The 26,283-nt window shown below is 26.0% G+C and overlaps 2 protein-coding genes across 7 annotated transcripts in view; one reads left to right on the top strand and one right to left on the bottom strand.

Moving 5' to 3' along the window:
- Positions 1-1,287: 1,287 nt before the first annotated feature.
- LOC141524364 (insulin-like receptor) lies at positions 1,288-26,177 on the bottom strand. Of its 5 annotated transcripts, none has more exons than XM_074238195.1 (7): positions 25,946-26,177; positions 15,177-16,170; positions 13,550-13,973; positions 12,044-12,197; positions 11,327-11,507; positions 10,056-10,215; positions 1,288-9,416 (listed from the first exon to the last, which is right to left on the bottom strand). In XM_074238195.1, the coding sequence occupies exons 2-7, from the start codon at positions 15,470-15,472 to the stop codon at positions 6,345-6,347; spliced, it is 4,287 nt and encodes a 1,428-aa protein (XP_074094296.1). In that variant the 5' UTR covers positions 15,473-16,170; positions 25,946-26,177; the 3' UTR covers positions 1,288-6,344. The 5 variants fall into 5 exon arrangements, with proteins under 5 accessions (XP_074094296.1, XP_074094306.1, XP_074094312.1 ...); XM_074238205.1 differs by lacking the exon at positions 25,946-26,177 and adding an exon at positions 22,893-23,030; XM_074238211.1 differs by lacking the exon at positions 25,946-26,177 and adding an exon at positions 21,003-21,350.
- Positions 26,143-26,283, top strand: part of LOC141524421 (uncharacterized) — a 104,222-nt gene continuing 104,081 nt past the window's right edge. For both annotated transcript variants that reach the window (XM_074238305.1, XM_074238297.1), the window contains exon 1: positions 26,143-26,283. The gene's annotated coding sequence lies outside the window, so the exon portion shown is untranslated.

The following is a 26,283-nucleotide window of genomic DNA, read 5'->3' as shown; positions in this document are numbered from 1 at the left end:
CACCAGGTGCATTGACTTATTTTCTTTTTTTAATAAAAACTCCTTTTTTTTTTTTTTTTTTTTTTTTTTTTTTTATTAATTAATCTGCACTTTTTTATTTAAAAATAATTTGAAACATTTTGATTAAAATTACCAATCATTTTTTTAAAACGTCACGCTCTCTACATCGATACCACTCAAGGTCAATTTTAATTAATAGTTTTTATTGCAAGTTAAAACTTACAATTATTTTTCATGATTTTTAAACATAAACACAAATACGAATGGTATTGCGATGGCGAATGAATGCGACTGAAGCGATTGACGATTGGATTAAAAGACAGGTTGGTACGAATTATTATATTTGGTCAAGTGATGAATCGTGACCTAGAATTCGTGAACTACATTATAATAACGAGGTAGGTCACCTCGATTTATTACATTTGTAATATCAAGTAGATTTTTTTAAATCTACTTGATCAAAATTTTTTTATTGGAATTTAATTGTTGGGCTATCATCTGTCAAAGTTAAACTGTATGAATTATTTGTTGGAGTCAAACGAAGCGTGATGTAGGTTTCTTGTAATCCGGATGAATTTTCTTCTGGTCTTTGTTTGACAGTACAACAAACAGTTGATGGTTGATGTGATGTGGGTGTACTACGTCCCACAGTAATTTAAAATTGGGATCAAGCAATTTTAAGACTTCAAATCATACTTGTGGAATTATTAAATTATTATAGTATTATTTATTTAAAGGCTTTTATATTTTATGTGTGTAGATAAAAATTGATAAGAAAAAAAAGTATTGCATTAATCATTTATTTTGGTGAAAAATAATTTTTACTAAATATTTTACATTATTTTTTATTAAAAATTCAACAAAGCTGAAGATTGAGATTCGATTATTAAGATGAAGATATAAATATTTGGTATAAATAACGTGTTTTTCGTTTCAAAGAAAGCCCGCTTTCTTAAAGCGGATAGCCACTGTGAGGATCGAAGAAATATTTGTAAAAAATTAACTTTAGTCTTAAAATACTTAATCAAAACAAAAACATTATTTAATGTATTAAAAACATTGAGTTTTTAAATTAGGTCAAAAAAATTAAATTTATTGATTTCTAAAACTATTTGTAAAATAATAACTACTGTCAGTGAAATATTAAATTTTATTATTAGTTTATATTAATTTTAGCAAAATTTTATACAAGTAATTATTTACAATTAACTTACACATTATAATTTACATAAAATTTACTTATTACTACAGTGAGATAAAAAAAGGAAAAAAAACATAAATTGTAAATTGGATTTAAAATATTCTTTATTACAAAACTGGAAAAAAAAAGAAAAAAAAAATCTGTGATAGTAACAAACTTTTGGCTTATGTGACTAGTTGTAATACTCTTCTGCACATGGCATCGGCAAATACTAAATTAGTGTAGTGTATGCGGTGTAATGTAACGTTGACATAATTATATGAAATGACAAAAAATATACGTTTATACATATTGCAATCAGTCTCAATAGAGAGTAAATGGTAAAAATAATTAATAGATATGATAATGGATTTAATAAATAATTAAATTGATTCGATTTGGCTAATTGTAAGCTTTTTCTGTTGTTTCGTTTTATCTTATAATTGCTTATATACAAATACAAATAATAAAGTTAATCAGGAAGTAGTAGCCCTGCGTAATAAAATAAATAAAACGACAATCAAAAGGTACATAAATATTTAAAACTAATTTACAGTTAATTAATAAACTAGTTTACTCTTAACGTTTTTTTTTTTTGTAGTTTCTCTGTCTTGGAAGACTCGGTATGGCAGGATTTTTGATTAGGAATTAAAACATTGTCTTTAAAACATATTTTTTGGTTTTTTTTAAATTAAAAATCACAACGCATAAACAATATAGTTTCTTACTTTGTTCATAAATATTAACTAAAAATTTTAATTTTATTTTTATATAAATATCGAGAAAACAAAACTTTTATAGATTTCCTTACACCATAAATACATTACACTAATAAATTTTTTTTTTTCTCAATATTTTACAGTACCTCCACATTTATATTTGTATTTTTTTTTTTTTTTTTTATTATTATTTGCGAATGGCATGAAATGCTTTAAAATTTATCGCATAAACGGATTTAATCTGGCAGTTATTATAATTATTGAAATTTTGTCAAAGAGTATGATGCATGCTTACACAGAATTTGTCTCCATTTTTTAAACTCACAAAATTTATCTCTATACGTGTCAAGACAATTCGTTCAAAAATGACAAAATGCGTATTTAGAGATTTTTTAGATTAATATAATTTTTATTCTTTAGTTTAATGTAACAAATAAATTTTAATATTTAGGAAAAATTGCATCAATATTTTTTTTTAATTTCAACAAAAAATTTTTTTTTGGGAATCGACGTATTTTTGTATGAAACGTGTAGAAATGTAAAAAAAATTTTTCTTCAAACTAAAAATTTTTTTGGACTTAGAAAAAAAAATAGAATTTTTATTATACGCCCTTATGGCATCTATAACGCGATTTATCGAAAAATGCTACTTGTTGAAATTAAAAAAAAATATTGATGCAATTTTTCCTAAATATTAAAATTTATTTGTTACATTAAACTAAAGAAAAAAATTATCTTAATTCAAAAAATCTCTAAATACGCATTTTGTAATTTTTTAACGTATTTGCTTGACTCGTAAAGAGATAAATTTTGTGAGTTTTCAAAATAGAAACAAATTCTGTGTAGGCATGCACCACACCCGTTGTCAAATTTTTTCGATACTTTCTTTGCTATTTTAAAAATGTCTTGATTTATATACATGAGCTATTATATATTTTTAATGTAAAATTATAGATGATATGTTGCGACAGGTTATCGAAACGATAATTAAAATCAACCACAATAATAATAACAATAATTTTAATAATATGTATTTACTATATCTTATTAGTTATGAGAATTCGATACTTAAATATTATGCCGCAAGTTATTTTATTAAAATTAAAAAGTTATCAAACTTTTACAATTAAAACTTTCAACGTTCCAGTTCCCGTCTTAAGGCACTGTATGGTTACCATTACGATACCATTGCATGTATATATATATATATATATTTATAAATTAACGCTTCAATGGTTATAATAATAGACATCGTACAATCACTACTGAATATGTCATAGTAAATTATTTTTTAGTTTATACAATATATATCTTTTAAAATGTTTGAAAAAAATTTATTTTCTATTTTGTGTCAAATTTATAAATTGTGCTTAGAGATTATTCATAATTGAACACTCCGATATAAATTTATTTGTATGATTAATTTGGCTATTGCTTGTAAATAATTTAATTTTAATTTTCAAATGATCCAAAAATTTTGGTTATTTGTTTTTTTATTACTTCTGGACGAAAAAAAACGATTTTATCAATAAATATTTTTTTTAAAAAATTAACTTTAGTTTTAAAATACTTAATTAAAACAAAAACATTATTTAATGTATTAAAAAAACATTGAGTTTTTAATCTAAATTATCGTGTGCATTGATGAAAGTAATAAAATAAATTCATAAAATAAACTTGTAAATAAACAACGCGTGCACCATTTACAATAGCAGTCGATGAGTAAAAAAATTAACATAACTTTTTCTTAAGTTTTATTTTAAAAAAATATATATCTAAGCGTTTTGTCTCTCTCTGTATAAACAATGCTAGAGATAATTTATCGAACTAAGCAATAACATAAATAACTTTACGGTTGTTAATAAAAAAAAAAAATAATAATAATTTTACATGATTACCGGTGCATTTTTTTTAATGAAATAAAAAAATTCAAGCGTCGTTTATAAAACTATAACAAAGTAAATGTATTAACATAAACAGTGGAATATAATAATTATAAAAAAAAAAAAAAAAAAAAAAATCAAAGGAACACAATTGACTGTATCATAAAACTAGATATTGCATAAACTATCGAGTCTAAAGCCAGTTTGGTGGCGTTTATTTAAAATCTACGGAGGTTCAAAGTCTTTATTTAGTTTGTATATTTATTATTATATTTTATACTATCATCATACTCATTAATCTGTCGTATTCGAAAACTAAATGTTATAAATTAATATTATTATAATTAGAATATGTAAAGTATATAAAGCACATAAAAGAGGAACTTTGGTGCAGAAACAATTAACATATGTCCCCGATTTGAGACTTACAACTTCATTAAGTCTCTGATTTTTTTAGTTTTAAATTATTAATAATAGCAATAACTATAGTTTATATTAATTGGAAATCATTGGCCTAATTGTAAAGGAATGACGTGTTTATAAATGTTAACTTACGGCGTTTAATCACTTTACTAATTTTCTATGTTATGGAAAGCAATACATTGTTTATCATAACGAAGATTAAAAAAAGTTCAGTGATCAGTCAACAGCATTAGTGGGACGTAGATTAGTCATAACGACAAAATAACCAAGTTGATGATCAAAAACTATTTTCGCAATAAATAAAATATGATTAACAATAGATTCAATAACAGCAATTATACAATTTTGCATGCCAAAAAAAAAAAAAGAATCGTTTCTGGAATTCAGAATCAACACATATATTTTCTAAATCGTAGAATTTCAGTCGGAGTTATAAACTTTGATTTAATAAAAAAAAAAAAATTTTTTTTTGAAATTTTACAGTGGCTATTCCTTTTAATACAATTTAACTAATTCATTTAATTTTTTTTGTGAAAATATTACTAGATTACTATTTTTTTTAGTTTTTCAGTAATTTTGTCGTTATAATATTACATAAAACCGCACGATTAATTAAATATAATAATAAGCCTACAATCACGATTAAAAATTATTATTAGAATATAATTAAAATTCAGAGTTATTTTTTACAAACAAATCAAACAGTCATTACTACTAGTTATTTTTCATAAATAAGTAAAAATAATTTTTATGTTCTTAAGTTACAGCTAACTGATAAAATTTAAGTTTCGCTAGCAGACTTGTTGGTAATGGAATATAAACAATTCATTTTTCATTTTTAAAAATTTACTATTGATCAATTTGTTGCAAATAAATTTGAAATAACTTTACCAATAAAAAAAAATTATCTATAAACGGTTATTTAAAAAAATGTATAACAAAATAACGTATTTGAATGAAAAATTGACTGCATTGTTTTGTTAAAAAATACCCGTGACTTTTAATTTCATTTTTATTATTGAGATCTTAACATGTTGTTAATTAAATTAATATACTTATGAATTATTTTAATTCTAAAATAATTCATGCAACGTTAATCGTAACTTAATAATAATAAAAATCGTAATAAAAATTCATTGTTTTGCTCTAAATTGCCATTCAATTAAATGATTTTTTATACCTTTAGTCTGGAAATACTTATTTTAATATTCAAACTATTGATTCAGTGACAATATATTTAATGTAAAAAATGTAATTTAATTAGGCTCAATCTTCGGCAAATAAATAGATGAAAAATAAATTTATAAAAATATTTTTAACATTAAATTAGTAAGTTAAATAAATTATATATAAATTTCAATAGTTTAAATATTAAAATAACATAACATAATTAATTGTCAAAATTTTTAAAATATTTTATATGTGTTTAAATTTAATTTCGGCTTAACAGCGTATACCAGCCATACTGAGTTTGCTTCACCAGAAATAATGATAATTATTTAATTATTACAAACGAATCGTATTTCGACAATTTTTAAAATTTTATCTTCAAAAAGCTATAAATTAAAAAAAATCTAGCTATGTAAAACAATAACTGGATAGGTTCATATAGCATATTGATCGTATACTAAAATATTAAAAATATTTCATTTTAAAAATTATTATACAATATTTATAATAAAATATTTTTTGTTAGAATATTTTTAGACAAAATATCTTAAAATTCATTAAAAAAAAAAGTTTAAAAAATCAAAATATTATAATGTTAAAAAAGATACACAAAAATCATGTTAAATTTTGTTGGTATTTAATTCTTCAAATTATGTATATTTTGTCCAAGGATTTTCTATCCATGGATATTATGGCTGGAGGATTTTTTGTCCGAGGATATTTTGTCCAAAGATATAGAATCATAGAACCAATTAAAAAATTTTTTATTTTATCTATCCATGCGTTTTTGTTTTAACAACTACAATCGACTATTGTTGCCCTGAGAATATCGTTTGTACATACTGACACACACAAATTTATAAAATTAATTAATTACTTACAAATAATAAAAATTTTTTTCGATTTTTCTTCGACGATATTAATTAATTAATTAGTAATAATTTACAATTAAATGCCAGAAGAATAAGCTCAATCATCGAGAGGTATATCTTCCATGGCAAGTACATTACCGAGATGCTGTAATCCGCTTTTTAATTTACGATTCCTGCTAGCCCCGGAAGTCATTGTTTGATCTAATAATGTAACGTTGTCCTCGCAGTCTCTAACCCACCGTGCGGTGGACTCCTGACCCCAATAAAATCGTATATGTGCGGGATTATGGTAAACTTTTTTTATCCCCGCATTGCGTAACGCAACACCCTCTTCAGAATGATAAAACGATTTTTCACAAAAATCTTGGGCTAAGAAGGGCTCAAGTTCTGACACTATCTCGATGAAAGTTGGCCGCTCACTCGGTCGCCACTTAAAGCACTTTTCCATCAACTTGAGAATTATTTCCGGGCAGTTACGTGGTATGGTAACGATACCCTTCTTTAAAATATGGCTCAGGACATCGTCGTTGGAAAAACCTTGATAAGGCAGCTCGCCCATTGTAAGAATTTCATACAGTACAATACCAAATGACCAAACATCTGAGTCGGACGTAAATACACCATCGGATAAATTTTCAGGTGCCATCCAACGTATGGGCAGCAAGCCTTTTTGGCCAACCTTATAATAATCAGTCTCATAAATATCTCTAGCCATACCAAAGTCACCAATTTTACACACTAACCCCTTAGATACCATACAATTACGTGCCGCTAAATCACGATGAACAAATTTATTAGCCTCTAAATAAGCCATACCATCAGCTATTTCACCAGCCATTCTTATAATACGTGGGACATCTAATATCAATATATCACGATTTTCACGTAAATATGATTTTAAATCACCTTTTTCCATCAGCTCCATAATAACATAAGGTGGATCGTCTTCAGAAACAACACCGAATAATTTAACAATATGATAAGTTGAAAATTTTTTCATAACAGACGCTTCATTTAAAAAGATATTTTTCTCTGCTTCAGTATAATTTTTTTCAGTTATCGTTTTAATAGCGACATCTTGTACGCCGTTTAATTTACCACGAAAAACACGACCAAAATTACCGTAACCAAGTGGTTCACCAACAACGAGATCTTCTCTAGATACTTCCCAATTGTCTTTAATATACTTTTTTTCAACATAATCCGGATTAACACTTGCTATCAAACGCGCTTGGGATTTTTTCTTCTGATATGATAAATAAAAATATCCAACAATAGCTGTTACGATAACAAAAGATAATACTATAAATATTATAATTATTGTAAGTTTGTCATTTTTAATATCAATTGAAAAATAATTTATTTGTGACCAATTACCACTACCAGCCAGTGATGTTGAGCGTAAACGGACACTATATCTGCCTGGTGTGAGATTCGTAAGTGTATAAGTACCACGTTTTTCACGATAGACACCTTCTGGTATACAAATAGTATTTTTTTTAGCATTCTGCACATTGAGATTCGTATACTCAATTGTATATGATACAGTAATACCATTTGGGCTGTTAGCAGTGTCCCAGGTTATCAAAACAATAGTATCATTTAATACACTTATTTTAATATTATCAACATCGTCCATTCGTAACAATGCTTTAGTCCTTACATTAGTATACTGATTTGATGAACACAATCGTGTACCATTTTTAAGAGTGATACCACATGCCGTTACCGATATTGTGTAAAGTGAATAATGACGTAATTTTTTCAAAGTATATGAACTATGATTGGCAGTTATATTAAATACGAATGAATAGTACACGTCATTGTATCTTCGTGTTTTTTTATCATCAAGGATGTCTGTTTTAGAAGCATCAACTGGAAAATTAACATCCGAAATAAAATCGGATTTGTAATTATTGTTAACGGCGTATCGATTAAAACGGCAGTAATTTCTTTTATCCGGCGATGTATGAGCTAGCGTCACATTGTTAGTGCAAAATATTTCAAAATTTTTAGATACCAATTCTGTTGAAGCAATGTGATCTTTTCGGCAGCACGCAGGTTCTCTGGGATCAATTAATGCTGGTTTAACAGTCACTTCTGGTATTCGTTGTTCTTCGATTTCATTAACCAACTCGTTGTTGCAATAATTGCGACTCAGTAAAAATTTACGGTCCTCTTTGCGTAAGTAGCCTCTTATAACGTAGTACAATATTGGACCGTTAGGTTGCTCAGGCGGACTCCATTCAACAATTATTTCAGAAGTACTTTTGGCATAAGACTTAACGTCAAATGGCACTGATGGTATGTCAGGCTCAGTTGTGAAATACATTATTTCTGATTGTCCAGTTGGACTGCGAAAAGAATTTTTGTCTCTTACCGCAAGTGTTTTAACGTAGGCAGCGTACTTGGTGTATGGCTTAAGATCAATTATCAATTTAGATACTTTAGTGTTTGGCGAATTTAGTGACGGAATTTCAACGTCTAAAATTCTCCAGTGTTTGTCACCACATGAATTGCCTTCAAAAGTAACATTTTCATTGTTTGTCTCGATGTAACTCAATAGATAACCCAATAAACGTTGTCCTTCACTTGGTTTATAAATTTCCCATGCTAAATCTATAAAGTGCGATCCTTTTTGTTTTATTGTTAAATTTATGTTTACAATATCACATGCTACTTTTTCACCATTAGAATCTGGTTGGATTTCTATCTCCGTAAAATTTTTAATTCCCGCGGATTTAGCAAAAGATATTATTTTTGACATACACAGTCGCGGATTGTAGTGGAAAAATATCCGGCCGTTCAAAATTTTAACTGTTTGTGATTCTGAAAACAGACTTGATAAATTTGGATTATCGAGGACGACGACACTTGCTCTAGCCATGTCCACAAATTTACCGCCAATGACACGTAATTTTTTGAAAAATTCCAGTGAGACTATCGGAAACGAATGTGATATTTTCAAATAGCCTGTGATTTCTTCGACCATGCCAAATGCGTTTGTTAATTCTTCTACTATGTTTGGAATTCCATTCTGGATTTGAAATTCTAAATTACCGTCTATAAATGTCGTACCTTGATAACGTTGTAAATCGGATATATGACGAATCAATCCACTGAATCCTATTTTACGACATGTACCATTACACACTTCACATGTTGGAGACTAGAAATAATAAAAATTTTATTAATTGTTAATTTTATTTTTATTATATTTTTATAATCAGCTACTTTTAGATACATTATTTTATTGATTGATATTCCAATAGAAGGATTTTTTTATATTTAATTAGCTTTAATAACTGTTAATAAATAATTTTTTAACATCACAGGATTTAATAAATATTTATCAACAGTTAATAAATTATTTATTAACAATTAATAATCTATATTATTAAGATAATAATAGAAAATTTTATTAATTAGTTTTATATTATTATTAATAGTTAATAAATCCTTCTATCAGTATATGGTTGAGATTTTTTAATCCAGCTTTAATCGTTTTAATATTTCAATGTTATCAATAGATTCTTAAATTATTTCTTATTTTTTAATTAATCATAAGATCTTAATTTTTTCACATGAATTTGTCGTTAGTCATGATAAAAATCATTAATCATCTAGACATAATCTTTTAAAATGAGTAATAATATTATTGTCTTGAAATTTAATTTTAATTCAACTAATAACTTTAATATTATTAATAAAATTGTTGAAAAATAATTATATATGACTTATTGTGAAGTTTTGTACATTACAAACTAATTTTATAGCAACTATTCAGATAATAAAATTTCATAATTACGTTGTTTTGATCGAATCTTTCCTCGAAATTAAGTGGACAGTGATCCAAGCATAGGCCATTAAATGCACGCCATCGTTTATTATCTTCATCATTTTTACGAATATTATTCAAATTTGAACACTCCTGAGCTGTTATGCACCGTCGTGATGAATATGCATACCTAGTTAATTAAAAAAAAATTAATTATATTAATTAGAGTTTAAAATTTATAGTTAAGGAAGAAACTCAATAAATGATTAATTGTTTCTTAGAATGAAAGTTATCATTTTTATTAAATTCGAACTAGTTTTTTTTGCTTATTCTGTTTGAATAAATTATTTAAAATTCAATACGACTATTTTTTTATTCATTAACTTTTTGTTGTCTTAATTATACTACGTATAAAATTAAGAAATTTAACTGAACATAAAAAATTAAATTGAGGACTTTGTATACTTCAAAAACTAATATGTTATTAATATTCCATTAATATTGTCGGTATTAATTTTAAATTCTACGTCTATTTTAAATTATAAAATTTATTGAATATATCTTTCTTTAAATATTAATATAAGACAAGAAAATTCCTCTAAAGTTATTCATTAGAAAAATATGACTTTTTTTAATGATTAAAAAAATTTATAAAATTCAGTAGATGTTCAGTGACACAATATTACAAATGTTGCATAATGATTTTTAAATTAGTTGTTTTTTAATTGAATTTACAAATTTATCCGTAAGTTATATTATCGTAAATGATAATTTTTAATTAACTAATTCTTTGGATTTAATAATCTTAAATCTGATAAAGTTTAATTTGTTTTGTTTAAGTTAAACAAATTATTTATTTAATTCTTTTGTAATTATTTATTTATCAATGATAAGACATAGAATTTTCTTATTTTATTGATGTTCTTTAATTATTTTTTTTTTAGGTGCAATATATGTTTTTTTTCTCTAAGTAAAACTTTACAGTATTTTATACATTATATTAAAAATCAACAAATTTAAGATAGTAAAAAGTTTGAATAAAATATTTCACTTTTTTTTATTAAAATTTGTTTGAATTTATTTTTTGTTTATTAATTTAATAAATAATAAATAAACAATTTAAATTATTTATTAATAATAATTTTAAAAAATTATTGAAACTTCTATTAAAAAAAAATTTTTTTTGAAAATAGGCTATTTATTCTCGGAGGAAACTCATGTAACCTCTGAACAGAATAGTGATTGAGAAATGATGTTTTTTATTTAAGTTAAAAGTAAAGAATAAATTAAAAAAAACTTACAAATGATTTGGACATTCTGAGACACATCGACCGTCATATCGATAATTTTTACAAACATAACAGTCTCTGTCTGTCGGACCAAAACAATCCGAAAGGCATTTTGCATGGCACTCGGGTTTCTTCGTTTTTTGACAAGAATTTTCATTCCAGCATAACTTTCCAGGACATGACGAGCAATCACCTATACGTAGATAATAATAATAATAATAATAATAATAATAATAATAATAATAATAATAATAATAATAATAATAATAATAACAATAATAATAATCATTAGTTAATTGAAAATAAAAATGCAAATGTAGATGAAAAAAAAAAATATCAGCAGCAGTTGATAGAAGTACAGTTACGAGTATGTACTTCTATACGTATTTGAAAAATCTATAAACAAGTTGATCTATAAATCATGGCATTATAACTAGTATAACATTTGCACACGTGCAATAAAATCTGGCAAGTATGAAATATTAAAGAAACGGGTTTTAAGTGCATTTAAATCTGTATAAGACTCGATCCTTTACAAGATGATCCTATTTTGCGCTGAACATTTCCTTTTTGTTTTTTTTTTTTTTTTTTTCAATTATTGTAAAAGATGTTTATCAGATATTAATAATAATCTTAGTCATTAATATAAGGCAATATGTTTAAGTACTTCGAGATATCATTATGTCAAACTGATAATGATAACTGTTGAATATGTTTTTTTTTTTTTACCTCGGCCGTCCTCTGGGTTCTGATTATCTTTGATGACATTTTCTCCATTAACAACAATTTCATTCCAGTCGATAGTATTTGCATAGCCAAGCGAAGGATTTTTTTCAATTCTGACAGCGCCTCTCAAAATCTTAGTCAACTTTGTTAAGCCAATCTGAAAAATAAAAAAATAATATTATTTTATTTAAAAAATGATTAATAATTCAAAGCCAAGTTATTTATTTAATGATATAAAATTAATAAAAAATAAACATCAGTATGACACAAGACAAAATAACCAATTAGAAGTAATTAAAAGTAAAACTCATACAGGAGAAAAATCGATTATTTATTTAGTTTATAATTGGTATAATAGTTTGCCGAAAAATTTTAAAAATGAAAAAAGGATTCATATATTTAAGAAAAATTTATAAGAGTACGTGAAAATTTATCTAATATATGAAATAAAATTGTAAAAAATGAGATAATGTTATATGCCAATGAAATTAAAATTGTAAATTATAAAAAAATAATAATAATTATTATTATTAAAATTTTAACTGTATTATTTTTGTTGTTGATGATTCAAGATTTTATTGTTATAAAATTGTACATAAATATTTAGAATGATGAAAATTATTATATATATTTTTAAGACTTTACTTTAAAATTTTACATAGATATTTAGAATAATGATAATTGTTATATATTTTTAAGAATTTAAGACTTTATATAAAACTGTCAGATAATTGTAAAAAGTGCATATGAGTAGCAAAAAAAAAAGCTAAATGATAAACATTACATTATTATTATTATTATTATTATTAAAATTTTAATTGTATTATTTTTGTTATTCATGATTTAAAATTTGATTGAAAGATCCATGGATTGTTATTATAAGTTATTATTATTTCTGCGTATATGAGTAAAATATGATTTAGAGCCGGCTGTGATGATGAGTAAGGAATAGAAATTAAGATAGTCATTTAATTCGGTTAAGTAGTTAACGGTATTTGACCTGGCAGTTAACCGGTCGAGACCGATGAATTAGTTTTAAGACTCAAAATACAAGGATTTTGCGTGGGAATCGCCAACGATTGAGAGTGAGACTTATATCTACAAAGATGAGACTGAAAGCGACTGAGTCGAGATTGATCGTACGTGACGTGAGTCACGATCGATCAATCGACCAGTTTTACTTTTATTCTTCAGTCGATCGGATGATTGATATCTAACGTCATATTCAAGATCACTATTATTTATCTACCACTTAAATTTATAATTGAATAAATATTTATTGGTATTAATGACTAATAAATATTATAAGGCTTCAATTAAATATTAATAATTTGATTTTGATTATTATGAAAATGTTATGTTTAATTTATAAATATTTATTTAATTAAATAAATATAAGTGATATAAAACTATGTGTTTTATTAATGAATAAAAAAAAAACTTTTAATTGACGTTAATCTAGATAAAATAGATTAATCTTAGTAAATACGGATAATAAATAATGATTACCTCTTTTAAGTTTGGTACTTCGTAGATCATAAATGAATAATCTAGTATAAGTTTGTCACCACGTATTACTTCTAAATTTGGAAACAAGTTTTGTAACGTACGGAGATTACTTATACGATACAATAGCAAATAACTTGTAATTTCTCGTAACTTTGGAAAACTAAGACCCTCAAAATCACTCTCTTTGTTATTGTCGATCAATACTATTTGAAGAAAACCTTCGATGACTTCGCAGTCTCTTAATATTTCGAAATTGCTAACACGATTTCGAATATCGATGCTTTGGCAAATACCATTGGCGATAGTAAAATTCTTTAATTTACGTGCTCTCATAGATGTTTTTTTGTCGACTTTCAATGTTTCGTTCGGTAGATTTGATTTAATAACTTGCTGTCCAATTTTACTCGAATTTCCATTATTAGAACTGCAATTAAGAACAAACACGTTATTAACAGTTGTTATTATTATTATTATTATTATTATTATTATTATTACGAAAAATATTATTTGAAGTGACATTTAAAATACTATGTTATCAGTTAACATTAGTTATTAAAATTTTCTAACTGATAAAAACTAGTTTTACGTCACAGACTTAATTACCTACGTAGAAGAAAATAATAAGTACTTAAAGATAAGTCAATTGTTATTAAGCTAGCAAATATTTTCATTTAAATAAGTTTTTTACGTCAGTATGATTACATTTGCTAGATTTATAATTGAGTAATCAAAATTAGATAATTGTAGAAAAATTACGGTACAAAAATTAAACAATTTTATCATTTTTTTTTTAATTTTCTGTTCTTAATTTTGTTATAAAAAATTTTTTTAAGCAATTGTTAAATTATAATTCATTTTATGAAAATAAGATATAATTTTATATTAGATTTAAATTTTAATAGTAAATTAATTTTTTGAATTACATATGACACTAGATATCATCCCAGATTATACTCAGTGATATCTGTGGTGAAAAAAAATTTCAGATAGTAGCTAAAAAAAATCCAGATTATACTGTGTGAAATCTGGATTATACTCATTGGAATCTAGATTATACTGCGTGATATCTGGATTATACTCTTTATAATCTGGATTATACTGGGTGATATCTGGATTAGACTCATTATAATCTGGATTATACTTGCTACTATCTGAAATTTTTTTTCACTCAGTATAATTTAGGATGATATCCAGTGTAATTTTTTTTTTGCCGTGGTTAGTTAAAATTTTTCTAGGTGAATTTTTTTCAGCAATTTATTGATTTAAAAATTGTTAGATTTATGTTAATTTCAGTATTAATTTTTTCGTACTTAATTTGTCCTAATAAGTTACAAAATAAATGAATTATATCATAAGCATTATAAAAATATCCTCAAAATTATCACTATAATATGCTTTGACAATTATTAAACCAAAAAATTATTCAAAATCAATATAGTTACTAAAATAATAAAACTTGATTCAACTTGTTAGTTTTTACTGTTGAAAGTATTCGTGAAATATTTATTATTTGAATTGGCTGCAAAGAAGACATAACAAACAAGATGATATATTTTTAATCTAATAATTGTTGACAGTAGAGTTGAAAAAAAAAAAAAAAAGAGTATAATAATCATGAAAATTATACCGTGAAACAGCAATGGCACGATTGTTTCTATTACCCGAACTGTCCGTACCATTATCGTCATCATTATTAATAGAATGTTCGGTAACTTCATCACTGTAGACATAGGATCTGTCATGTAGCTCCAGATCGTATTTTCCTTTAGAATTTTTATCACGATGCTTATTATAATTTTTTAAAAATTTCTTTGTTGCTGATTTAACTTGAGATAGATGGTCATCCGCAATCGATGGAAGCACCAAAAAAAACACAATGCCAAGTGTTAATAACACCGGCAACAGCAGTTTCCGCGTCTTCATCTTGTCGCTTCATGGACACGATTTTCACTGATTTATTCTCACGTCCGCGGGTCTTATCGAAGATGTCACGATGCTATTGTCCCTTCTACCCAACACCACTTCTACTGATTCTGATTCAGATGTAGATGCTGCTGCTTCTTTCTTATATTAGTCTCTCACTTGTCGATTGCCGGAACATTAAGCAAATAACAAGCTTTGAGAGTCGTAGAAGTGTTTTACGATTTCACTGCGTCATATATCTTCGTCATCGACTTTTCTTCTTTCGTTAGTTTTCGTAAAGTTTTTTTTTGTTTTTTTTTTCTAATATATAAATTATTTTATCTCACAATTAGAACTCACACAATCATAACGTCCGTATATTTATAATAATAGCAGTAAAGTCACGATTATAATCCCACCTGCTTGAGAAAAACACTAATGTACCCAATATAAACCGCATCTGTACTGGATACCAAAGACTTGAGTCCTTATGTCTTTTGATCGCTTCCAAACACATATGAGACACAATATAAGGATTAAATTATTTTTTTTTTAATTTTATAATTGAAACTTTGTTTTAAGTACTTCTAGAAAACAGTCTTTTCACTGGTGCTGCGCTGGTGTGTTAATTTTATTTTCTAAAATAACTTTTTGTTGAATATGAAGAATTTCTTTGACTTCATCATTAACTTAAGTCATTTGAAAATTCCAACCGCCACCTGATAAAATGAAGAAAAAAAAAAAAAAAAAATACGTTAATATTCATATTATACTTAAATTATCCCGTGTAAAAATTATCTGATATCATGATAAGGTTCATTGTGAATGTCAAAAGTAAAATATTTATAAGAAGAAATTTTTTTTTTAACTACATTATTAAATTTTTATTTTTCATGTTGAAGAAAGAAAATTTCTAGTAATTTTATTATGATATTAACATGAATTTAAAAGTGATTATTAGCATTTTTAAATCGCGATATAAAATTATTGAGTCATAAATATATACAGAGAATATGCAAATTAATTAAATTAAAGAATTTTTTAGGAGGATTTAAATTGTTGTCAAGCTAAAAAATAATTATTTTAAGACGAAAAAATTTTTTCAATCAAAAATTTTTTTTAAATCAAAATTTCTCTGATTAACAGAAAATAGTATATTATACTACTTTTTTGTCCGATTAAACTTTGTTTAGCGCAGCGGGACAAAAGTTGCCACTTTCCGCCGGGCGGGCAAAAAAAGGAAAAAATTCTATTAATCGACTTAAAAAAAACTTCGTTACCATAAGTATTTTACTTATTATGGGTTTAAAATGTACATTGACATGACTTTTATATGAATCTTATATTTGTGTCAAAATATGAAATTCATAATGAACCTTATGATATCAGATGATTTTTACACGGGATACACTTTTAATAAGACTTAGAGTTAATTTTAAATAATAATAATAATAATTTAGCTCACAAACTTAAAATAAAACATCAACTTCATACTTAAGTACTCAAATAAATCAATGTGTTTCTGAATCAATATACCTTGAAAATTTATTATTATTATTATTATAAAATACGTGTTACTTGATAGTATCACTATCATTAAAACGCAAGTGAAAGTCAATTAATAAAAAAACATAAACACAAGTGAAAGGTGTGTAATTTTATTAATTTTTTTAGTTCTTTTCAATTCATATTCATAAAAGGTTTTTTTTCTCTTCAACTTCATTAAGTAACAGGCTGAGACATGAAGTTGCGCAAGTCAGTGTGCAAAAAAAAAAATATCAAAGAAACAGAAATAGTAAACAAAAACAAAAAACATAAAGAAACAGAAGAAGCAAAATGGATAAGAGATCTCTTTTGGTAGAGCGGTTATTCAGATACGATTTAAAATTTTTACAATAAAAGAGAATATACGTATGTATATACGTGTGAAGCCAAATGGTGGGAATTTTACTACATTGGCTTCCGTTGACGTATCAGTTGCGAATCCGCCCATTCATAATTTCACGCGATAACAAGAATGACTAGTATGTGTTCATTCGTAGAGATTATTTGCTTTGCTTTGCTTTACTGATCTTTATTTTCCTATCATAAATACTATATATATTCTATAATAATGTAAATATACAATAATATCTCTTTCTATATGACCATTTTTGCTTTTTCTCTTTCACTCTTGGCTTGATATTTATCGCCATTTCATTTCATTTATCTTTTACACTCTCACGAGGTTAACTTCTCTTCTCAATTTACTCGGATGACGCAGTTTGTATTCGAGGTAAACTTCTCAGCTTTTTTTTTCAAAAGCCGTATTTTCTTTGGCTGTTGATAATTGCAAATAAAATGACTAAAAGGGAAATTATAATTTTTTTTTTTAATGGCTCATTAAGGTAGGATAATTTACCTCTCATTTAGTGTTTAAGGTGAATACACTTTTTATCACTTTTATTAAAAGTTGACGTTCCGTTTAAAATATCAAGTATATGTTTTAGAAATATGTATATGTATGTTTTACATTTTTACATTTAACACGTAAGTATGTTAACTTTGTCTGGATCTTAAATATTTCGAGAGTCCACGTCATGGTTTGAGATAGATAATAAAAAAAATCGAGACTTGGTTAAATATCACGACTGTTAAATTTGGTGATTTATTATTAATAACTAACAATTATAGAATAATTATTGTTTAAATTATTTAAATAATAATAATGTTATTACTAAATCTAATGTTTTTAATTTCTTATTTTTTAAAAATTTTTATCATTAACTTTCCATTAATTTTGGTTATTTAATATCTTAAAACTTGGATCTATCTTATATGAATGTTAAGTATAAATGATTTATGACGAAAGAAATAAATTTTATAAATACAGATAATTTATAATTTAAAATCGCGAATTTACCTATACTTGTCACAAAAATCGAAAAATTAACATTATTAAAATGTTTTTAGACAATCATATTTTTTTTTTGAAGGATTATTAAAAATAAAATGTAATTTTTTCCATTATTAAAAAATTATTAAATTATTAAAATTTTAAAAAAATAATTAAACTATTAAATTATTTTAACTTATTACCTAATAATCTTAAGATATTAAATTGCAGTAAAAAAACGCTAAGATATAAAATAAAAGATTGGATTAAGAATCTGTCATTGTAATAGTACAAGAAATTTGTGCAGTATTAAAATTTTCTCTAACTATTAAACTATTTATGCATTTTGTATTATATATATTTAAATATTTTGTCTATTAATATATTTATCTAATATCTAGCTCTATGTATAGATGCTTTTGCATCTCTATAGACCTGTATGCTAGAATAATAAATTATTAAAAAAAAAAAAAAAATAATTTTTTTCTATACAGAAAAAAAAAATGTACTTGAATCAAGTAAATAATTTTGAAGAATTTCTTATTTTTGGTTTGAGATGAAAAATTCTTAAACTAAGAAATTTCACTTGGTTCAAGTATATTTTATTTGATTTAAGAATTTTTTGTCTTGATTCAAGACAATAAGCTTCTTCAAAATTATTTTCTTGGTTCAAGTTAATTTTTTTTTTTTTTTTTTAGTGTAGTTAAAAAATGTAAATTATTTTCTTTTTTCTAGCGATAGAAAGTTAAAACATCAACACCATTACATTTTTTGATAAGATGTTGAAAAGAAAATAATGTTTAAAAATTTATCAAAATAATTTTTTTAATTTTTTATTTATTACATAAAGAGGTCCAACAGTTATAAATCAAATTATAGGACCAACACTTATTTGTATTTAATCACAACTAGTAAAAAAAAATTGTAATTTATGAATCTTAATTTGTAAAAAATAAAACATAAAAATGCGACTCTAAACAATTGTCAAAAAAAAATTTTTGTTAGGAATCGAAAAAATTAAATATTGCATAAAAAATTCCAATAATAAAAATATTAAAATTCTAAATAATTATAGATTAAAATAAAAAATCTAAGTTATTGTTTTTAATGCATATAAATAAAATATTTTGAAAATAATTGAAATATTTCTTTAGGACACAGCAAATAACAGTAAAAGCTTTGAAAAAAACTTACTACTGATTACGATATGGAATAAAAGTTATAATTAGTGTTATAAATTATATTGAGAGCATACGAAACAGCGATTAATTAAAATTAGAAAAACCTCACATTGTAATTTAGACATTAAAAAGGAATTAAATAGATAAAACAAGTAAACATATATATAACGTAAGAAGACGTTTATAAGACGTTGTGGAATGCGTCGAGTCACACTCAGCGGTGTCACTGCGCCAGTAAAGATACTGAGCCAGTTACAATGATAATTATTATTATTTAAAGTAGTTTAATTCATAAAAAACAATCTCATTGTGCGTTTGCGCGCGTGTGTGTGTGTGTGTGTGTGTGTGTGTGTGTGTGTGTGGTGTATGTGTGAGTAAAACAAGGCAGCAGAATAAAAACAGTCAAAATTACAAAGAATACAGAGATAGGATAGACCAGCGAACGAAAGCTAGTCTTTTTATCAAACGTGACAGATAGAAGCGGGTAATCGACCGAATTGGATCGAGGCCTCATCTGTCTCATCTCTCTTTCATTCTTTATTTGTCTCCTTCTTAGTTGCTCTTATATTATTATACTACATTGACTGTTGATTTGTTAGTTTGTTAGTCACTACACACGAATCGCTAGTTTAAAACAACATTGGCGTCGTCGCGAGTATAGAATTGTATTCCCGATAGATCTATTGCTCCTATTCGTCACCAATATATAAGTACTCTTACGCAAGTTTACAATCACGGTTTTAATAAGCTATTATTTTTATATTTACTCAATAGATCAACATATATAAAAGAAATAAATAAGGAAATAATCAATTAACTGTTAGGTTTACCAGATCTTTTGAACTGTTTCTTTACCATGTCATTAACAATTTTTTTGTATACTTAAAAATTTGAAAAAATGATTTTACACGGTATTTTTATTATTTTATTTTTTTAAATGTTAAAATACTTTGGAATCATCGCCTTAATTATTATGCCAACATAAAATTATTTAATAGATAAAACTCTAATAAATTTTACACTGATTTGTTTGCGGGCTTGAAATGACGCAGCACGGCCTTTAGATTGCGACAGACTACGCAAGTTGACGCACTTTTATTATACATACTAGCGACCCGGCCACGCGTTGCTGTGGCTGAGTGATTTAGAAAACGTCCACAATATTGAGAAAATTTGAATTAAAACGTACCGCCATCTATGATATATTTATGTTAGGCAGTACTACAGTTAACTGTAAGGCGCCATCTGTTTCAAACTTATGAAACTTACGATTAATAACAATAATCAACATAAGTAATCATTTTATTGTTAATTAATAAATATTGCGACCATGAATTGAAATTAAAACTATCCTATCTCTCGAGTTGGAACAAAACACACATTTAAAAGAAAAAATAACTGAAATTGGTTAAGTAGTTTAGGAGTCCATCGCGGACAAACATCGTAACAGGAGATTTATATATATTAAGAAGAAGAAAAAGATAAATGTACCTACATATGTCGGAGATGAACAAAATAGTTGGGTTTTTCCTTGAGACTGAGAACTCTCTTCATTTTATAGCAATAGCTGAACCATCGCTATGATATCTAGTCACGAAACGTAATTGTCGTCACATAGAAAGAAAAATTTACTTTTATTAAAAAAAAAATTTTTTTTAAATATATTCTTGAGCCAAGAAAATTTGTCCTGTAACGAAGAATTTTTTTCTCGGAGCAAAAAAATGATATCGTTTTTTATAACAATGTATGCATCATAAATTTTATACATGATACATGATACAGTATGTAATTGTTTTTTTTTTTCTTGGAAAATTTGAAAAGCAGAACACACTAACACACTCGGCCGGACGGCCAGCCGAAAATAGAATGGCTTCCTAGTACCTCAAAAATGGAAATCCGATGTATACAGTCAATTTTATACAGTCAACTCACCAATAAGCATTAATGAATTGTTTCGCTCTTTCTAAAAATTTCCGGATAAAACTATTAATTAAAATAGCGAAAGTTTTGACGTCGTAAACAATGATAACATTTTTTAGATAATCAATACATAAATAATATGAATCAGTACTCAAAAAAAAAAGTTTACTTGAACCAAGAAATTTTTTTTAATCTATTTGAAGACTTGAGTTGTTTTGGAGCAAACAAAAATTTTCTTGTCTGACGAAATTTTTTACTTTAATCAAGAATCTGTTATTTCTGTATATAGTTATAGAAGATTTCTTTGATAATTGAGAAAAAATAAAATTTTATTTCTATGTGCAGGCATAAATATCCAATACAATCTATAATTAAAAATGCAAGATTTTATTTTATAAATGAAAAGCGAGAAAAAAATAAATTAATGATTAATGATTTACATGTAATTATTTTGAGTCAAAATAGCACGTGGACATTGAGAAATATAACATCAATCAAAATTTATTTCAAAGGTGTTGAAAGTTTCTAAACTTTTGAAAGTGTAAAAGAATATTGTTTAAAAATAAATTGATTAAGGCAAATTATTACACTGATAAAAAAGTTAACTTGATTCAAGAGAAAAATTTTAGGTTCTAAGGTCAAGTTTCTTTTTATCAATTCTGCTCCAAACACTTGGAGCAGAATTTTCTAAAAAACTATACGACAAATCGATTTCAGATTAAATATTTTTCCTCATTTTTTATATTAAAATTGAGATTAAAAGAAACACGAAAATCCAGTGTATTTTATTAAGTAGATAGGCGATAGTATAATGTTTATGTATTGTGTGTTTTTTTTTTTTTTTTGTATGCCTCGTAGTCGGTATCACAGAGAGACCTGGTATGCGTTTAAAGAGTGAGACAGAAAGAGAATAAAGAGAGAGATAAGATGAATTAAGAGAATGCCAAGCATGAGAGCTGCTGTTGCTGTTGCTGCTGTATTGGTGATGCTCACTTTTATGTTGAGAAGAAGAAGAAGAAGAAAAACATTGGACGCGTCCGACATTGTATCGTATTTAAGTTTCACATCACGTTTTTAATGGCCATTCGTGATCGATTCACGCTAAGACTTGGAATAATCCTTTTGTTTTGTTGATTTTTATGTACTAAATATTCAAATTAATACAAACGTCTGTTTTCTTCTTGTTCTTATTTTTCTTATATTAAAATTACAACCGTTATATACACCTAAAATTAAAAACAGCAATCGATAGAGTAATGCACGTTTATTGTTCACGATTTCCGGTGGTAAATAAACTAGTAACTCGTAACTTGTAACCTTGATATTACGCGCTTAGAAATAAAATTAAACACCAAAGTAATGAAAACTTTTAATTGAATATTAATGAAAGAAATGTATGCCAAAAATCCTGTCCCATAAACCTCGTAATTTTCTTTGGAATATATGTATATTCTGGGCTACTTACATCACTGGCGGTATATTTTTCAAGTATAAAATTAACTAAACCAATACAATGTTAACTTTTCTGGCAGCACGCATGACGTGTGCTGGAGAGCAGGTTGTCGTACAAGAAGAGAAGAACACGGTGGAATTTGGATTATTTTGAACTAACGACTGGCGTCCACCTCTAACTACGGGCCTACGGGGCTCGTGGCGCACATGCCAACAGAAACAGACTTTAACAGGGATTCCCCTGCTCTCTCTTTTTCCTAACTGTTCGTATTTTCTCTTTCGATGTTCACGTACATAAAAATTTATAATGGAGTGTCTACTTCTATACATACACTTATAATAGTAGAGGATAGAGTAAAGCAAGTTTTTAAAAGGACAGTGACAAACTTATTCCTGAATTCGATAAATAAAAAGAGAACCGATTAAGAGAGAAAGGAATTGAAGAAAAGTAGTATATAGTAAAGGAATGACGTATATGATGAGAAGGTTTTTAACATCCCGATTATTTCAGACACGCTGGAGCTACTTATATATCATATACGCGGAAAAAACAAGATGACACTGTATATCATCGTAGATTATACTGAGTGAAAATTTTTTTTAGATAGTAGCTAATATAATCCAGATTATACTGGGTGATGTCTGGATTGTACTCATTGTAATCTGGATTATACTCATTGTAATCTTGATTATACTCATTATAATCCAGATTATCACAGATTATATCCAGTGTTATCTTGTTTTTTCTGTGTACGCACCGTCTATTGGTCTTTTTCTTTAAATATTGAAAAAATAAAATATTCCATTTCATCTACCGATTCATGGCCAGTGTGCACATGTGACGTACTACACACAACACACTACGATACTTTTTTTACGCTCATGTGTGAATTTATTTATGTGTATGCTCATATATGTATATCTATATATGTTACTATACGTACACACTGATATAAAAACTACAAGGGGAGCGCCACCGGAAAGAACGCGTGGGCCCTCACGTGTATATGTGATGTATTTCAACAATACTTCTACCACATTAATACTGAGTATAAAATTTCCAACGGATTTAGGAGATGGAGCGGATATATTGTGTATTTACATGCCTAGAGCAAGAACGCGTAATTCGACATCAGAATATCAAGAAAAAGAAAAAAAATAAGAACTACATAAATAATAAACAATAATAATAGTGATGAAGATGAAAAGAAGCTAAGGATCTTCGTGTTTCAAGGAACATATATATATATATATATATATATATATATATATATATATATATATATATATATATATATATATATATTCTTTGTGGTTGTGAATACAAAGATTGATTCCATTTTGTAGGTATGTAGACTCTGGGTAAAATCTATATTCTATACATTTTATTTTATTCATTTTCATCTTATTTTTTTTTTTATTTTCTTTTTCATCCATCTTTTTAGAATTCACGCTGGGAAAAAGGCCGAGGAAGAAAAATCAAAGTTTTTGGTGCCGGGTTCAAGGATAAAGGAGAGACCCATAACAAAGAAAAAGAGGATAATTGTTGTAAGTTATAATAACCACGAAGAGAAGAGCAAGACGGTAGTCAGTGCGCCACTGCAAACAAAACGGTCTTACTCGTATTGCGTAGTATGCGCTTGAATGGATTACGTCACAGAGCGGTCTTGGGTACTTGTTTACAAGGCGACTTCATCTTACATTTATATATACATATATTTTATATGTATATGCATGATATGAAGATCCGGTGATCACAAGATTTCTTAGAATGAGGTTGAAGTCAGCAGGGACTTGACAATTTTTTGATTTTTCTTTAAAAATAAACTAGGCATAGAAAATTATTTATAAAAATCTCATTTAAAAATTTTTCATAGCTTCTGAAGATGAAATTTTTAAATAAAATTTTCTTGCTATAATTTGTCTGTTAAAAAAATTTGTTAAATTATCAGATGTCTCTCAATTTCATTATCATTTTCTCAGAAGGTTTATTTTATATTTTCTGTGCTTCTCTTCAGGTTATATGAGTTATGACCGTGAGAAAAAAGTAATAAAATAATAAAAATTTACGGTAAACATGTTTTATCATTAAAAAAATAATTATAATAGTATAAATATTTATTTTTTTAAAAGGTACTTTGGCGCTAGAGATTCAAAGAGGTTAGATAAGAGAATCGAAGTTTGACAAGGTTAGAAGCCATTTTAGTTAACTTTTGTTATATATTTTATTATTTTTAATCCACGTATGCGTAGTAAGTAAATTAGTATACATAATACACCAAGTATTGTAATGTTAATAAATGAAGAATGATCAATCGACACTATTGGTCACGTGTGTATAAACTAAATCAACTGGGCCAAAATAAAATGTGTTGTATTGTTGTAAGTGTGAATAATTTTTTTTCTGTGCGTGATATTAATATGTCTATACATATCAGTATAATAAATATACTGTATATAAAATATATAATCCATGATGCTACTCGTAAAATGAAAATCAAGTTAGCCGACATTTTTAATTTTTTGATTTTTTTTTTCATTCATTAAATTAGAGCTAAAAAATATTTTTAAAAAATTCCACTTGTAGTTTTTCACAAGTGCAATTTTTAAAAAAATTTTTTAAACAATTTTTAAAAATAAAAAAAAATTCCAAACATTTTTAGATATCGTCTAACTTAATCTTCGTACTAGTAAACTAATAATATCTAAATTTCCGAAACAGACGCCCTCGCTTTCATTTCTCAAAACGTAATAGTTCATTTCTTCACATTTTTTTTTAACTTCATTTTATCCCTCGATTTTTTTTATTTCTCGGGGATGTTTTGTTTGATTTTTTTGAGTATTGTATGCTCTATTCTCTGCAAAAAAAGATGCTAAATAATTATCTTATTATTTAATATATATATATTTTTACTTCAATATTAATAATTAGTTATTTTTATATTGAAGATATATTTTTATGAAAATAAACACAACACGTACAATCACTAATTTTAAAAACACAATTATCACTTAAATTATATAAATAAATATGTATATGTACAACACTTATGCCATTGCTCTTACCCTTATATATATTTCGAGTTTCGACAAACTGCGTCACACTTAAATTACTAATTTACAGTCTTATTATTTGGATTTATCAATAATAGTGATTGTGATATTTTTAATAAATAAAATTAGTTGTAGTTAGATAAAAAATTGTTTTTCACTGTATGTAAATACACAAAAATTAAACTTAACTGCGTAGATATAACAGATACATTTCGCGCAATAGAAGCAAACATTTACTGACTATTTCAACGATTCAGCGGCGACAAACGAGTCAGCTGGACTCGAGCATAAGCGTAGAATCAATGGGACCAGCAACTGGGAACGATCGCTCAGGAATTACAATGGTGATG

The sequence above is a fragment of the Cotesia typhae genome, unplaced genomic scaffold, assembly GCF_013202065.1.
Source record: "Cotesia typhae breed Kobodo isofemale line unplaced genomic scaffold, CoteBio_Ctyphae contig_11, whole genome shotgun sequence".
NCBI lineage: Eukaryota > Metazoa > Arthropoda > Insecta > Hymenoptera > Braconidae > Cotesia > Cotesia typhae.
The sequence above is the reverse complement of the archived record's forward strand: the minus strand, read 5'-3'. Positions and strand labels throughout refer to the sequence as shown.